The sequence below is a fragment of the Taeniopygia guttata genome, chromosome 4 (genome assembly GCF_048771995.1).
Source record: "Taeniopygia guttata chromosome 4, bTaeGut7.mat, whole genome shotgun sequence".
NCBI lineage: Eukaryota > Metazoa > Chordata > Aves > Passeriformes > Estrildidae > Taeniopygia > Taeniopygia guttata.
In genome coordinates, this window is record NC_133028.1 from 9,567,777 (window position 1) to 9,585,498 (window position 17,722).

Here is a 17,722-nt window from a genome sequence, read left to right on the forward strand (position 1 = left end):
GCATGCAAAAACCCCAGGGAAAGCTGAGGCAAACACTGTGCTAGAGCAACAAATGGACAAATCTGAGATGAGTATCTTATAATGGTATTGAAAAATGCAGTGTCTAAGCAGCCCTGCTGGCCCTGGGCAGCTGCCTCAGTGACCCCGAGGGATGGGAGCGACCCCCTGCCCAGGGCACAGCTTTAGCAGAGGGCACCTCTTTGGCTTCCCCTGGTCACTGTGGCCAAAAGGCTGATCAGCTGGTGTCAGCTGGCTCTTCAGCCCTTGGCATAGGAGCTACTTGCAGAGAAGAAGAAACATCTGTTTTATCACACACAAACACACAGATATATATATATACACACACACATATATATACACGCACATACACAGATCAAAAGCATACAGAAAATGTAGCTATATCTATATATACATATATATGTATACAGGTTTCCATCTCGGATACCATTAGGCCTGCAATCAGAATAATTGGAGCGTTATTTGTGAACTCTGCTCTCCATCCTACCATAGGAAATCACCCCAGAGTCAAGGCAGGCTGTGGGGCTGGCATCCTTCCCATGAGGTTGTCCCTTCCCTGTTAGTGCTCTTTCCCCTTCAAAAGGGAAGACTTGAGCTGTCTTCAGCTGCACAAGTGGAGCCACTTCCCTCACACAAGCCTGACTTATAGACCATTTTAAAGTATGCCATGGGGGCGTCTAATATGCTAATGAAGAAAGTGGGTGGAATTGCAGGAATCTGAGCACAGCTAAAAATGTACAGTGCCTAACAATTGCAAATCAGCCTGTGCTCAAGTTACCTAAATGTGTTGGCATCGGTGGAAGGTGGGTGCCTCCACACCTCTTCTTGTCAGTTTTCAGTGAGTACACAGCTAAAAAAAACTCCACACGCCTCTGTATATGGGCCTACTGTTTCAGCCAGGGTTATCAGCAAAGGTTTATACCAAAGTCCTTGAAAAATACAGTTACCTGCTTTCCACTCTTATTCATGCAGTAGGAGGAAGAGTCTCTTCATGCAAACGCACCCGAGACTGGCTTCAGGCATTTATTTTGGATAAATCATGACATCTGGGTGTAACAGAACTAAGTGTTATCCTGAAATGGACTTCTAAAAGCGTGTTTAGATCTGGGTCTGGGGTGTACAAATTAAGGTTCTGCACGTTGTGGATCGTAGCAGAGCTTTAACTCACTCACAGATTTGTGTGATTAGGAGTGTAAAAGCACAGCTTGGTTTTGTTTCTGCAGCTGAAGCCCAGCTCTTCCATTGCTATATTGATAGGGTTTGTTTTTTCCATAGCAGAACTAAAGTTTATTTCGGATACATTAAGAAAAAAACATCCATAAGCACAGCTGCAGGTAAAGGCATTAAAAAGATGTACCTGCAATATGTAGATGCAACTGCAGTGGCTGTACCTGGCCAAAACTGAGATCTCACAGAGACATGAAGCCATTACAGAAGTGGCTCAGGGTGCTGGGCTGTGGAGGGTCCTGTGCCTGCTCCTGTGGGATGCAGGCAGTGAGGACAGGCTGTGCAGCACTGGACTGGGCAGGAGGTGAGTACCACACCCCCTGGCTGGAGAGGGACTCACAAGGGCTGATACTTTTAGCTGAGGGGTGGTACAGCTCTGAGTGCAGGCCCGGCAGTGTGGGAAGAGAAGGTGCCAGTGCACAGCAAGATCAAAGAGGTCATGGCTGAGGGGATAAGAGGGCAGCAGTGTCAGATAAACACCAGTGTGGGGGGTTTAAACAGAAATATGCCAAGGCCAGCTGGAGAACATCTGGAGAACATCTGGAGAACAATGTGGAGAACATCCCGGAGCAGATCCATCTCCATGCAGAGATGTGATGGAAAGGTGAAGGCCTGCAGAGCTGCCAGAGGAGGTCCCAAGCCCTGCAGAAGGCAGTGGCAGCAGGAATACCCAATAACACCCTGAGACCATCTGGTGCACGGGGGGATGGCATTCCCTGTGCTGCTGTGCTCTCTGAGGTGTTGGGGGCTGCTGGCAAAGGTCCTGGGCCAGGATGGGACATCCACAGCCAACATGTCAGGGGGAATGAGAGGGAGGAGTGAGTGAGATGAAAGAAATAACATGCTAGATCTGCGAACTGCTTCAGTCCCTGGAGAGAAGAGAAAGGAAATGAGTGCAGAAAACCCCAGAGCTGTGAGCTGGTGGGTGAGGGAAGCCAGGAGAGCTGCTGGAGGTTCTGGAGGAGTGTGGGAGGTGAGAGGAGTGAGGAGGAGTAAACATTTTGCTGAAGGCACATCTTTCTGTCCCAGGATTGTCTGCTGAGCGCTGCAGCACCCAATCCATGCTTGCTGGATCCCAGCTGCACAGCAGCCAGCACTCTGCCAGCTGTGCTTTTTGCAGCCTTGCTGCCTTGAGGAGTGGGGAGGGGCCTTTGTAAAAGAGTTTGTTTGGCAGAGAGTATCCCCAGTTTGAGGGCAGCAAATTCTGGTGCAGGAGAGGACAGACTGGGACTCCAGTTTCTCCTGAGAGCCAAAACCATGTCATTTTTTCTCTCTTGGGTTTCTGAAGCTCCCAGGGAAACAAGAGGAATAACACACAGAGATGTTCATAGTTGTAATGTAGCTGGATTTTACTCTAAGACCCATAAAAATAACTCAACTGTCCAGTTTGATTTATTTTTTCTTGCTGAAATAAGCAAACAACAAAATCATTTCAGCTTTCTGTCTTTGCTTTAGCAAAAAAAACACAATGGCTTTTCTCAAGGCACCACTCTAGAAGACATAAGAGAAGGTGGAGGCTCACTTGTCACCCAGTGGTGAAGATGCTGGTTTAGGGTGTGAGTGACAAGATTGAGGCTGCACCATTTGCTGAGACAGAAGTGACCTGTGCCCTGCCGTGTTGGGACAGCTGAGGAGTTTAAAGGAGAGAAGAGGAAAAGTTCCTCATGTACTCACAGTTGCCTTATTTATTAAAAAAAGTCACTGTGCTTTTAGCCCATGAGTGCTGACCTCAGTTCTGGTGATTTGAATATTCACTGATTATCAGAGACTCAATTGTTATGAGTTTTGGTAGTGGCTCCCAGGATAATGGGAATGATATCAAGCAGCAGAGATGAAGGAAATCCTATCTGGCAGGGAAAACAAGGTCTCTAGTGTAGTTTGCAGGTCTCCCAGAGGGAAAAAAAAAAGGGAGTTGGTTGGGTTTGTACATCAGTCTCAAGTTAGCACTGAGTGCCTTGTTAGTACACCAGGAGCAGAATTGCCACATGTGATTGCTTGCATCCTACACATTCCTAAAAGATAAATCAAAAGTTGTATTTTTAATGCCAGAAATAGTTCTAATTGCTTCCTGTTCACACGTACTCATCAGGTTGTACAAAGGTCTTGGACAGAGCACACTTGCAGAGGCTTTAGATCCTGCATTAGTTCCTTGTGCCAGCAATGCCCCTGCAACTGTCTCCTTATCCAGGGAGCTGGGTCTGGGCTTTGTAGCAATAATGTCAACTAAAGCCATGAAATCAGATCATCTCAGGGGACAACACTACCCCATTAGTTTGGGTTACTTTATCACTATGAAAAAGCTTAGAAATTTGCAATAATACAGGGGGAATCGGTCTAGAAAAGTTCGTTGTTTTTTTTCAGTTTTGCAGTAGCTGAGTGGAAGTTTCCTCAGAAACATTTACAATGGTCAGAAAATAATGTAAAAATGGGGAAGACATGAATGTGCAGTCACCAGACAGCCCTCTCACTACCTTGGCAGCTGGTACAGAGGAATGAATGCAAATGGATGTGTGTGTGTCTAGGCTTGTCTTTTCCACTAATGTCTAGTCAACTAATTGATGAAAAAAACCCTCTGCAATTTTATTATTTCATATTGATGGCTGACTCAGTTAATTTACGTTTTGCAGATATTTAAGGATTTAGGGTAGTTGTTAATATTGTTTCATTATTATTAAGTAGTTCAAAGGCTGGTCTCAGTCTGAGCTTTTATTACTTATTTTTAAATTTAAAGTAATAAAAAACATTGCAGTGTGGGAAATGAGGAAAAGGCCAATGTATGAGGCAGCATTTTCAGTGTCTGTTTTACAGCTTCAACAAGACTTCTGTCTCTTTCTCCTCATTTATTGTGTGTTTATTTGCCTTTTCTTTTTCCCATGATGTCAATATAAAGAGGAAAACAACTTCTGAAATGGATGGATTTCAGCCTTTGATACAGAAGGATTACAGTCTGCAAACATGAAAAGGAATTCCTTGTCTTATTTTGAAACTTTTCATTGTCTTTAGTAGTAGCAGAATATGGCTTCAAATACATTTGGGTTCAGTGTTTTACAGGAAATGTTCAAAATTATGTACAGCAAAATTAAGAATCAGAATGTGCCTTTCTTGAAAGGAAAATGGAATTTTCTTTGAAAACAAGAGCTGGACTCTAGCTGGAATTTCACTGGTGGGATGAGTTGCAATGCTCCAGACCTTACAGCTGCCAAATATTCTATCACTCTGAAGCCAGGTTTTCCTCTAGCTCATTTGTACAGATTTTCTCTCTCTTATTTATATTTATATATATGTATACACACATCTGTTTATATCCATTTAGTATTATACAGAGCCTCATTTGAAATGGGGGCTAGATGAAGTTTAAAGCCTAATGTCAGGGAATTTGTCTTGAATTTCATATGGATTGTTTCTATAGCTTTGTTATTTTTCTCATTGCTGTTAAGTTATTAGCTCCATAGACACCTGATTCTTATTTCCCTGTATACAAAGTTTCCACCACTAAGCTGGAAATTGTGAGTCACAGGTGAATAGACTTGAGAAGGTGATGGAGAGCAGCTCTGCAGGCTCATCAGCCTGACACATGGGATGATGGTTTTGGCATAGACCATACTCTGCACCTGTGAACTCCCAAATGCCCAAAGCCCTGTGAGATTTATAAGAATTCAGTATCAAAACTGAGTCTTAGTTTTCTGACCATTTTCCTGCCAATAGGATAAACTATTTCTCAAAAAAACCCCAAACATTTTAACAATTCTACAAAATGCTTGAAAGAGGCAGACTAAGTTTCTTCTGTTAATAAATAGCTGAAAGATAACAATTTAACATAATTTACCAAAAAAACACACCTCAAATCCCGCCTTTTTGCTGTGGCTCTAAGACATGTACCTCTGCTGAACAAAGGTAGGCAGTACATGGAGCACTTGGGGATTTTAGTGATTCAGATCCATCTGAACCCTGAAATCACTGTTCAGACCTCACTCAGGGATAATCCCCATTTTATGGTGGGGTTTCTCTGGCAGCTTTTGCAACTCCTGGCTTTGATGACTTTTTTTTTTTTTTTTTTACTTTGTGCCAGCACCATCCTATCAGCTGATGTGGCTCCTGATGGTGTTTATTCCTTTTGTCATGTTAAGGAATCAGTTTCAGCTAAAAGCTTGGAATTGTGAGTCCCCAGAAGGACACACTGCAGCTCTTGGTGGAGATCTACAACATGAACTGCAACAACTGGGAGCAGACACACTGACAAGTGGATTTCATTCTTGCTTTTCTTCTCTGTTACTTTTAGGCATGGAAAAATGCTTCCCTGCAACACACATTTGTCACCACAGAAACACAGTGTTTCTGGTCCTGGAAGTGGATGATTTTTATTCTGGAAAAGGGTGGAAGAGGGTAGTTCCACAGCCTTAAAGAAGTATCTTCCTCCTCTCCTCACTCCCCTGCTCTTCCCTTTCTACAAAACCTTTGGGAACTCTTGAATGGAATAGCACGTAATGGCTTTTTTCCTCCCCTTCTTTGCAAAATTTCAGTAACCTGGATGGTAAGCAGATGTCTACAAGTCATTGAATAGGCATTATTGATTTGAAACCTGATGGCCAGACTGAAGAATGAGGAGAGGAAGTGGAAATCTATGTTTCAGCTTTGCTAGGTGTTCTCAGGCAGATCAGACTGGCTGTACATCCTATTTCCAGGTTTGAAATGAGTGAAAAAATAAGACAGATCTATTCTGAAGCTTTATTCTCTTCAAGTCCTTGGCAACAAGCAATGCTCAGAGGCAAAGATTTTTCTTCTGCCTGTTTGTTGGATTTTGGGAAGGAAATTCCAACTTTGCCTGCTTCCTGCTGTTCCAAGCCTTGCTCACAGTAGCAAAGTTCAGCCCATAAACCTATATGTAACTAGTGGAACTAAGAGGAGTTATTACTGAGATGAAAGACAGAGCAGTGTGTCAATTCCCTGCAGCATGATAAACCATCATGTCAAAATTGTGCAGGGATAGCTCTGCTTCACCACTGGGGCCTACTGCCATGGCTTTGTTGGGTCAAAATAAATTAAAAATAATCATATCCCTTCCATAGCTGTGCTGGTGAAACTTCAAAGGGCAGCACACAACTTAAGCAAGGACTGTGGCATTCTTTCTGTTGTTGTGGATCTGGGGATTTTGGGTGTGAGGAGGTGTGGTCCCTGATTGACAGGACATGGCAAAAGCGCAGACACTGTTGTTCCAGCCAAACCTGTGGATTTTGGTTGTGGGGCAAGGTGGGGCTGAAACAGATTGCTCTGGTGAAATCTCAGTTTTAGCAATACCTCTGCATCTGTGTGAGAAGTGGTTCTGCAGTGCAGCTGTCTCAGACTGGCACTTGCAAGACAGAGATGGCTTTGCTCAGTTGGTGGCAGAAGGGAGCTTTTTGGTACACAAAAAGTGTTACCAGAGTAATGCGTATTTTCTTTCTTTTTAACTTTTCCAGTTTGTTGCTGGATGGCTGCTGTTACAAGTCACAGCTGGGCAGGTAACCATCTGTTAATGAGTAATCCTTGGTATTGGCATTGATCTGGTCCATATTTTGCAATGTAATGCTATCTCTTGAGTGGGCTTGCTTGGAGCTCCTTGTTGTTGCTCTACCATGCTTTTAATTAGCTCCTGAAGAGAAAGAAGGGATATATCCAGATGATAAATCTGGTTGCTAGTTATAAGCAACATTGGATCAGCTTCTCTGGAGTTGCCTTTCAGTGCTTGCTGCTTACACCAGGGACCATCTCCAAGGGTCAGGCACTTTGGAAACTCTTCACTCCTGGTTGTTTAGGGAGAGTCTCTCCCTACGGGGCATTCCCTTCTACTCACAAATACATTAATGATTAACAACGATAACAGCTCTGCTTACTTAGAAAACTAAAATACCTTAAAGTCAAGTAAATCACAGTCCCTTGTGAAAGCTTGTTCCTGATTCACCCCCCTGCTTCAGCCCAGCCCTGGAAGTTTTCCTCTGCCAGGCAAAACCTTCATGAGAGGAGAGCAAGGATGAAAGTCTGTGCTCCTCTCACTGTTGTCTTGGCTCTGAGTCTGAGCAGTGACTGTGCAAGCATGGTAAGTGATTCTTCTCTGAGTGGTGGATCAGCTGCCCAGGTTGCCTTGGGGTTGGATGAGTGAAGCCACTGAACAGACCCAGAGAAAGAGAGATTCAAAGGCACCACAAAAGGGATTATCCAGATGAAGGCTGACAGCAGTGCTCACTTAGTGGGGGGACTGTGGGTAGCTGGTACCACACACCTTTCTCTGCTTAAAGCAATTGCTTACATCCATGCCTTGCTATGGAGGAGGAATGGGAGGGGAGGAAGGATCACAAAAATTGAAATCCTTAAAAAATATATCTCAGAAATATGTTGACACAAGCAGGTACCTGCAGTAGCATGGAGGGAGAGTGCTCCACTGCCAGACACTGCTGCTGTCTGGTAATTGAACAGGCCAGTTTAGACTATCTTCTTCTTTTCAGACTTCTCCTTGTTTCCATGCCAAACCCCTTGGTGTTTTTGCATCATGTATCTTGTCTTTTTTGGGGGTATGTCTGCCAAGCACATGAAGCACTGCTGAGCAGGTTGTGATGGTCTGAATTTGCTAGTTTGCTAAAACCTCACCGTAGCCGGGTATCTACCATGGACTAGCAGGGTTGTTAGTTCACTGCTGCCTTGTGATCAGCCTGATTTCTCTAGCTGGGTTAAAACTAGCTCAGATATACTTGGATGGTGTTACAATCCTAACTGTCTCAATGAATTACAAAAGTATGCCCTCAGATATTACATGAGGGAGCAGAGAGGAATGCTCATGTTTTAGGTAAAGATCCTGGCTGGAGCCCTTGCTTGGTGGTGGCAGAGTCTGTGTAGAGTGCAAAAACTCTTCTTTCCTCAGAACTGTTCAAGCCTTTTTTATTATCTCAGCATCAGCTTTTCCTTAACCCTCACTTTTTATATTCCCTGTCCAGCTCTATGTTCATGATGTCTGCTTCTTTGACTGCTTTTGTGTCTTTCTTTTTGCTATAGTTCAATTTCCAGCGCCTTTGGTGGCAGCAGCACTTTATGTGTATTATTCTCTTTTTATTATTTCCCATGGCTTAAAATCAGCACAGCCTAGTGCTTTTTGCTTGCTGATTGGCAAACCCAAATACAGTTAGAAGTTTCTTTTGTAACTAATGCCCTGGGGGGATACAGTTAAATAGCAGGAAAAGGCAAATGTTGGGATATTATTTGTAACTGTGAACCAGCCCCAAAATGCATGTACTCTTCCTGCTGAGAGAAATAGGAGATGTGTCCCTTGGCAATAGAAAGATAAAATGGAGCAGAGCTTCGGCCTTTGTTGTGTTGTGCTGGGTTTTCCTGGTTTAGCTGACACTTTCAGGAGTCAGTGTGTATCTACCCTCTTTCACCAGACTGTGCCCCACCAAAAATCAATAGCAAATAATAACATTTTCTCAGAAGTGTTGGGGGAAACTCAAGTTCAGGGCACCCTGGAAAGTAAGTTTTTACCAGAAGTATGGTTCCCAGAGTGAATTTGTATCTCCAATCCACATTCTCTTTTTCTCTTTGTAGCACCACAAATCTGGGGCAGGAAGAAGCTCAAGGCATGGGTTCACTCGCCCACAAGGTACCAAGTCAAATCCAATAGGTTTCATGACTGTAAGAATTGTCTGCCTGTCTGTATCCGTGCTGTGCAAGCTGGTAGGAAGCCTGTCTTTGTTTCAACATGAATAAGGATTATAGGATGGTTATGCCAATATTAATTTCTGTTTAAAGGGGAATTTGAGATTAGCTCAGGAATCTCAGGTAATTTTCCTTCAGGTGCAGATTAATGGGAAGGTGCTGATGGGATTTTAGTTGTCTGAGCTGCCGTGGCTTTATATTATTTCACAAGGCAGTGTGGCTGAAGATGTGCAACAACCTTTAATTGGAGCTGCAGCTGCCCAGTAACTTTCAAGCACATTAACTCTTTGTATGTACAGGTTCAGTTTCTACCCTGGCCCTTGATCTCTCTGTGGGAGAAGGGTTTGAGTTGCATGCAGCTTTCTGGGTTGCATTTGTTCTAGTGGCACCCCAATGGACAGACATCCTGGCTCTGGGAGAGCGTTGCAGTTTCCATTGTTAAAGCTTTTATTGTCCTGTGCTTTTGTTATTGAAGATTACATGCTTTGTGCCATTGGGCTTTATAGGTTATAACAGTCTTCAGTGGCCTTTGGGATGCAATATATCTTCTGAATGGGGATGTATTTTCACAGCTCTCCTGCCTGCTTGTACTGGGAGGTATCAGGCAGAGAAAGTAGCTGTCAGAACATTTGCTTAATTAGTTCAGAGAATGAAAACTGGGACTGACAAGGTGGTGGCAGAGGGGATGGCAGTGGCTATTTCACATTGCTAGAGAAGGAGGCAGTTAGGGCAGATGGAGTGACCATAATTCCAACTGGTTAAGAAGGGGTTGGACCACAGAGATAAGTTATTTTTTCTATAATGCCAGTAACAGACCTCAGCAGCTCTTTGAGATGTCTGGGCTCATGGGAGTTAACAGATATTGTAAGAGTGTTCAGGAGCCCCAGCCATCATGGGGGGGGTAAGCTCAGGCCAAGGAGCAGTCATACATTGTCTCTGAGAAATGGAAATGTGCTGTGCTGCCAGTTTGGTTGAGTGCCCCATTTCTCTCTTACAGCAGTGGTTGGCTTCCCATTCAGACTTTGGGATTTCAAAACAGATTACTTTTATTTTAATGGTTAAATAAGCTCTGACAGTTTTTCATTGTCTTTTTTGTCTTCAGCCTCTCTCATTATTAAGATTAATTTTGAAGGATTTTTTTCTGATAGACTCCCACTAGCCTTCCTTAAACTCCCACCACCCTTCCTTAGATTGCCATCACTGATGTGGCAAATATAAAACTTGCCCTTTTTAGACACTGGTCTCATCAGTTTCTCCCCACTTCTAAGGAATCTGTTTATCCCAAAGGAAAGGTGGTATGATCAAAATTCTCTCTCTACCTCCAACCTTTAAAACTTTCTTCTCCTGACTGTTTCTATTTCAGCTTGTACTGTCTGGTTCCTTAATTATTTTAAACAGATATTACAATGTGATATAGAGCCTGAAAGGCTACAACTTCAGAAATTATTTTAATATGCAATTACAATAGTACATAATTAGAAATTATAATTGCAATTAATGAATATAATTGGCATTTGCTGTACCAGAAATGGCAGTATATTTTGAACTGAAATGATCTGAAGTCTTTGTTCCACTGCAGAGTCCATTAATCTTTGTTGATTCGGTCATTATGTAAGATTTTAAGCTGCTTCTTATGCACTAGACATTGCAGAGACAGAGAGTCCAGAGTACAGCTGAAAAACTTGCAGATATCTATCTTCATAATTTCATATAATAGTATATAATATAATTTGTGGGTTGGTTTTCAGCTGCATTATGGGTTTTTTATATTTGTATTTCAGTGTTTACAGAGGATGGACATTTATGCAAATTTCCTTTCCGGTTTGGTGGAAGGTTTCATCACACATGTTTATCAAATTCATTTTCCAGAAAGAAATGGTGAGTTGACACTGCTCATAAATGAAAACAGCATTCAAATGAAATGTCATTCTTTTAGTGCTTTAATCTTTCTCTTGGAGTAACTAACATGAGCTGGATGTTGTGCCCAAGGGGCAGTTCTGCTGCTGATGGCCATGGCCCTCAGGCCAGGATGTGCTCAGGGGAAAGGGAGCCCTGGCATTGGGTTTCCACAGCCACAGGAGGCTCAGGAACTGCAGAAAGGTTTCCTTGCAATTTACAGGAGGGACAAGAGCTTGTACAGAAAAAGCAGGACTGATAGAGCAACCTGGTAGAGACCCTCTGCTGAGGGAGAAAGGAGAGACACAGACACCTGCAAGAGAGGACACTTGGTTAAGGGACTGTTGATTTGTACAGGCTGCACTTGCACTGCAGCAGAGACCCTCTGATTTTTGAGGAAAGCTGTTTTCTCCCCACCCCCATGTCTCTTAATTTCTATCCAGATTGGCACCAGAACCCCTTTGGACAGTGCAGTACTAAGAAGTGAGGTATTACTCCTGTTTGCTCGTTAATGATTTATTCTACTAATGTGTTTAAGGCCAGGTCTCCTTCTTTTGGCCAAAGGTTACTCTTTTACTTTTGCAGAAGCTATTAGAAGTATTCATTTTTGGTGTAGGAGCAATCAAGTGGGAGCCCTACTGAATTAAAGCACTGAATAAAAGGATAAACTTTGCAGACAAACTCATATGGTAGGCATATATTAACTGAAATCAAAGCCAAGAAAGCAGAGAATATGTGGGTACCAGTAATGTAAAAATTATGCCCAGATGAGCCATGTGAAAGGCAAACACCTGTTTTCAGGGTGGAGATAATATTTCAGAGTTTATTTTACTTGCCCAGGAAGGGCAGAACTCTCATTTTTTATACTGGACTGTCTAATTTTTTTCATGATCTGTTGGTGTCTTTCTCATGACACATCAGTTTCAAGTTTAAGTGCTGGTGTAATGTAAACAACACAAAAGAAATCTGCTTACACAAACAGACACTGAACTTCAGGCTAGGAAACCACTTCAGAATTTCCCCAATGTCCACTGATACAACCTAAAACCTAAACCTAGGAGCCTAAAAGCCTCCTGGAAACAAGAATTTGAGACTATCTTATCTAAAGAAAGAGAACTGGAATAATTTTCCAGTTTGAAGCCTGTCTTTGATGAACTGTAGCCACAAAGAGTTCGACCTTAGTACCCACCTTATTTCATGCAATGCTTAAGAGGGATCCTGTTAATACATGACACTGTGTATTTGTTTTTAGCCAGTTAGGCCACAGAAATGGAAAAACCTGTCAGTGGATGGTCCAAGGTTAGAGCACACTTTAGAGCTGACCTTGAACAACTTGCTCTTATGCTTCTGACTTTTTAAAAGCCATTTACAAGCAGGGAGACAAGGAGGAGGACAGCTGGAATTATTTGGATTTGACAGATCATTTCACCCTATGGGTGACCTTCTGACCAGTGTTTGCTCATCACTCATAAGCTAAAAGCAACTTAATGTGTGACTTCAGGCACGGAGATGCTGGGAAAAGGCCCTGAATAGCTGTTGGGAAACCTGCTCTGTGCACTTTTTGTGTGTCTTGGCACTAACCCAGGCTGGACTTACACTGAACAACTGATCCCAGGGGACCTGGCAGGCTCCAGCTTAGGGCAAGGCTTGTGCCCTTCCTGCTCCTGCCTCCTGCAAGCTGCTAACAAGGGATGGTGGGAGGCTGGGTCCAAACTGCTTCTTCAGGGATGAATTCCAGCAAACCCGACCAGGAGAGCACTGACTTATGTGTTTAAATTCATGTCCTCAGACCTCAAATCATACTTGGGGTCAGAACTACAGGCAGGACTTTACAGTGCAGGCTAAATCTCACTCAAATTTACTTTAGATTTATGTTTTTTCATACTACATATGACACAGGTACTGTGTTTCACACAGTTTCTGACCACAGAAAGCTCACCCTACTTTGAGAGCAAAAAACAAGCTGTATCTTTATAAATATTTATTGAAAATATAGGAAAGAAGACAAAATAACGGCACTATTTAAATAACAGGCCTCCTTTAACAGCATCCTATATTGCTTTTTCCCTTAATTATAATCTGTTTTCATAGATAAATTTCCACTTAGTGGCCTATTACTAAGTCTTACATATCTTGCTAAAGACATAGTGTAAATTTTCCTTTTGTGCTGAGGAGGGAAAAAAACCAGCTGGAATTGCTTCCGAGTTTCACTGGTACCTCCAGAAAGACAAAGCAGTGTAGGGACAGACAGAATGGGGGTGCAGTGAACACTCATGACAGCAAAAGGGAAGGATGGTCTGAGCTGGACCTGCTGGTGCAGGGAAGCTGCCAGCAGCTGTCCCTGTGTCCCAGCGTGGGAGGGGTTCCTCAGATTCTGCTCTAGGGGACTGGCAGGAGCAGACCTTGCCCGAGATTTTGGCTGTGAGTTGGAAGGTGTTGACTCATGCCCTGCAGAAGCCTTATCCTGTGCTTCAGTTCTGGATGGGAGGGGCCCCTGTGCAAGGGCGAGTTTGGGTCTGTGTAGGAAGGACATGATCTTATCATCTTCCTTGGAAACTAGAAGATAACTTTTGATGTGTTGGCCACCAACTGAAAACAGTGCAGAGGAAAGCTTTTTGGCAAGCTGGATTACAGGATGGGGCGTTTATGACAGTCCTGGAAAGGAGAAGTACCTGTGGGCTGAGCTGGGAGATGTCAAGCATCAGGTTCTGAATTTTTCTGGAGCTGGTAGTGGTTGTTCTGTTGTTGTCAGGCAAAGTCTGTCAAGCCATGTCTCATGGTCAGGACAGCACCTAAAAAAGTCTCAGGCAACCTCCAAATCTCAAACATAGTGACAACACCAGCTGTGATGGCAAAGCTCTTTCCTTACCTGTCTGCCTCAAGCCTGGGGCTTTGCTTGTTCTCCAAACATCCTATTGTAAGGGCCCCCTGTGCTCCTAGAGGGAAAACCAGCCTACTTTTCACTGATCCTGCCAGTTTGGCCTCATCTTTTGTTTGTCCATTCCCATGCTATTCACCATGTATGGATTTAAAACGTTATTTAAATCAATCCCTTGTAGTGGACTTTGCTGATATAATTAGTTCAGTATCTCTGTCCTTATGTTTTCACTTTCATGTTAGCAATTTTATATGACAAGCTGATGTAAAGATATTTGCTATCCCATCAATTTTGAGCGTGGGTGTATTTGCAAATAGCATCAAGAAATAATAAGGCCACTGGGTTGGTTTGGCTGCTGGAGGTAACATTCTAGAAGACTGAAATATCACCATTTCCTTTTTGGTAGACCTCTAACCAGACAAAACATTTTTGAAAGAAAAGGAGGCAGACAAGTGAAATAGCTTTGAGGATGAACTGAGATTCTCACAGAGACTGAGATCTGTGGGGGAAAATAGAAAAGGATTATGTTACTCTACAAGAAGCTTGGCTCTAAGGAGGCAGCTTGGCATCACAAGGGAGGACCAGCCTCACTGTAGTCTCTGCAAGGTGATAAGGAAGGACTGGCTGGGGAGGGCACCAAGTGGGAGGACCAGTGGTTTGTGGAGGGCTGGTAGAAGAAGCCTCTGTCAGGGTCTCTGACAACAAAAGATCTTTTAAGATGAAAAATTTGAGATTCCTCTTTGCTTAGAACTTGGCTGCTGCTGAACAGTGACATAAGCAGCGCTGAGGACACTTTTAACTCATTTCTCAGCTTCATTCTTGTGCATACTAGACCACCCTTTAAAGAAAGCACAATCCACTTCCCACAGAAGGATCTTTGAGGAATTTCCATCAGCTCCCAGCAGTTGCATTAGCCTTAATTCCTGTGAGAGAACAGCCTCTTTAAGTATGTGCCACGTTAATTTGCACCAGACTACCAAGCACATCTTTTAGTGTACCTTATATAATTGAGGGCATCAAACTTAATATATGTGGCCTATTCAGATGCTCCATAGGAATCAGGCATTTTAAATACCACATCTAATTAAATTTTAAATGCCAGCATCTAATTAAGAAGGAAAATAGGGCAGTTAAAATGTAGACATGCGCTACAATAAAATTTCAATCTAACTTGTGACATCCTAGGGTGAAAAATTTGATCACATAACTGCTCAAGGAATGATAAAACCATGCATTATAGGAAATAGATCATTGGGCACATTAAATAAATTCCAGTGTCTTCTAATGTCATGTAGCTGATACCTATTATTCTGCATTATTACTGGCTAGGGAGGATGTTTTGGGGGATGGTGCACTGGGACATGTCATGGACCTCCAAGGCACAGCCTCAGTTCAGTCATGTGCTCCCTGTGTGTCCTCAGGGAAGCCTCCAAATCTACTCCTGCAAAAGAGGAATAGCAGCTCTGTGCTGCTTGGAGTGCTCTGAGCCTGAGACAGCAGACAGAGACAACAACCACCAGTGAGGGTGTGCAGGACTCAGTCCCCTGCTCTCAAAAAAGGAGAGGTCTTATCTGTGCCTTTGGAAATCACCATCATGTCAGTTATTTCCTCATTTCATCTTGCAAGTTCCAAAATAAGAATGCTTTAAAGGAACTGAGTCTGAAAAGGGTGAAATGCTTGTCACTGAAAGTCAGGGAAAAGTCCCTTTGTGGACAGTCTCCTGCCTCCACAGCTTATTACAGTAACTGTCAGGCATTAAAAATGGGCTGGGTCCTGTTTTGCTTGCTTTGTAATAAGTAAAGAAGACATAATTTATTTGTTCTGGTTTTGTTTTTTATTTTTGTCTTTCATGTTCTAATCCCAAAATAGGAAGAATGTTGGGTTTTTCTGAAGGATTCATTGAAAATCCCATGTCCTGCATTTGCATCTTATTTTTAATATGTTTTTAATATGAGACAAGTGGAGCAGAGCAACTTTAACAAAAGAAAGCTTATTTTTTCCTCTGCTCTTAAGAGAATTTGAATGCAACTGATGCTAATTAGAAAAAAAAACCACGCATGAATTTCCAGGTCACCAGAGTATGAAAGCCTTGCAGTTTCAGTGCAGACATCCAGGTTGTTCAAAGATGCACTAAGCTGCACTTTTGATTCTTTTCAGGTGTTCAACAACACATAACTTTGACCGGGACAGGAGCTGGGGATACTGTGCTTTGCTGCCCAGAGACCACTCAGGTAAGGTAAGCAAGTGCTGACTTGCTCCAGGTACCTGGCTCCTACTTTGCCACTTGCAGGAAGGAGGGACAATGCCTTCAGTGCAGCTTCTATTTGTGTATTTATTTTGAAGCAAGCCTTCACATCAGCTGTTTCCATAATCTCTTTGTGACGCTGCACAGCCATAGCATTATGAATATCACACAGCCTTTAATTCACTGTTGACTAACTCAAAGCCATGGAGAGAATTATAATAATTCCAGCATGGAAATTTAAACTCCTGCTGGAGCCAAACACAAAGGTGATCATCTTCTCCTCCCTCATGGCTTGGATATGCCTTTTAGCTTTCCCTTAATTTACACAGCTGCATTTTCTGTCTGTCTGACCAGGTAATTTTTTTTAGAAGGCACAGAAATATTTGACACCCTGTACAACACACAGCCATCACTTCCAGCTTTCCTTTCTTGAGATCTCATGGGAAAGAGCAGATCTCCAACCCAGACTTCCTTGAGCTTTGGGTTGTGTCAGAGAAGACAAGAGGCCAGACATCTTCCTTGCAGGAGTCCTGAGGGATAATGAAAGGATTACTTGGCTGAACAGCTCTGTGGCTTCATGTGGGCACCCCACTCTAGTGCTGCAATTACCTCATTGCAGAAGTCTGGCTAAAAGGGGAAGTCAAGGTCTGTGGCTAAGTCAGCTTTATGTATAAAAGTCACTTTAATTGACACATTAGGTGAAAGATCACCTGGGAATATGCATCCCTTTCCTCAGCATTCCCTCAGTGACTGGCCTTTGCTTATCTCTGTATTTCTGGCTCCATGCACTGGATGCTGGGGAATCCCATTTTATAAAGAATATATATACATATATATATATATGTATATGTGTGTGTGTGTGTGTGTGCATAAATTTTAATTTCATACAGCCACAGACCAGCTTGAAAAATCAGGTGTTGTACTGGTCGAACTTGATGCCCCTGAGGCTTTTTTTGGATCTGTGTCTAATTCTGTTCATGTTCCTCTTTTTGCCGTCTCACTATTTTCAAATGAGACACATTTAGTCTGCAGGATATGACCAATAGCCTTAGATATTCACTTCCCACTTTCACATGAAGGGCTTTTTCCACCAACCCCTTTCAAGGAGTTCTCCACAGTGTCAGGAGTCTTATTGTCAAGCTGATTGCAATCTACCAGAGCACTTGAAAAGCCAAATTAGCTGAATCACGCTGACAGTTTAAAATTAAGCAGTGCACAGCATCACCTTTTTAAACACAGCAATTTTAAATTATTTTAAATTATTTTCCAGCCTGGCATTAAAACAGATTAACAGTAGATCAGAGGCCAGTGACCCAGCCCCAAAACAAGCAGCAATGTATACAACTTTCTAATGCAGGTGTGCCAGACATGAACACAGACTTTATGGGCAGTTCATGCTTACAAGATTCAAGTTATGAGGGCTGCACTTAGCTATTCATCAAAATAAAATAAATATAAAAAGAGTTATATATGTAAGAAAGGAAAGAGAAAAAAGGATAGGGTAGCTGGAGGGGATGACCACTGGCTGTTGCAAAATAAAAGATAGCTGCTTTATTTCTGGAAACATTTAAAATTTGAAAAAATTAAAATATTTTTAGCTGTTGTTCTATTTATAAACATAAGTCTACTTAGGGTGTTTTTTTGTTTTTTGTTTTTTTTTTTTTTAAACCAGCAAGCACGGTTTTTGAATTTGGGAAATGTTTAACAGATCATTAACCATAGCTTAAAAAAAACAGGCCTATCATAAGGTTGAAAGGAAAAGCAGCATAATGGATGAA

General features: G+C 42.6%; 1 protein-coding gene across 1 annotated transcript in view; it reads left to right on the forward strand.

Annotated features, from left to right (window-relative positions):
- The first annotated feature begins 7,130 nt into the window (after positions 1–7,130).
- Positions 7,131–17,722, forward strand: part of HGFAC (HGF activator) — a 40,485-nt gene continuing 29,893 nt past the window's right edge. The window contains exons 1-4 of the mRNA XM_030270640.4: positions 7,131–7,318; positions 8,815–8,869; positions 10,707–10,803; positions 15,857–15,930. Coding sequence (XP_030126500.4) covers positions 7,253–7,318; positions 8,815–8,869; positions 10,707–10,803; positions 15,857–15,930 — 292 coding nt within the window. The 5' untranslated portion in view covers positions 7,131–7,252. The remainder of the gene's footprint in view (positions 7,319–8,814; positions 8,870–10,706; positions 10,804–15,856; positions 15,931–17,722) is intronic.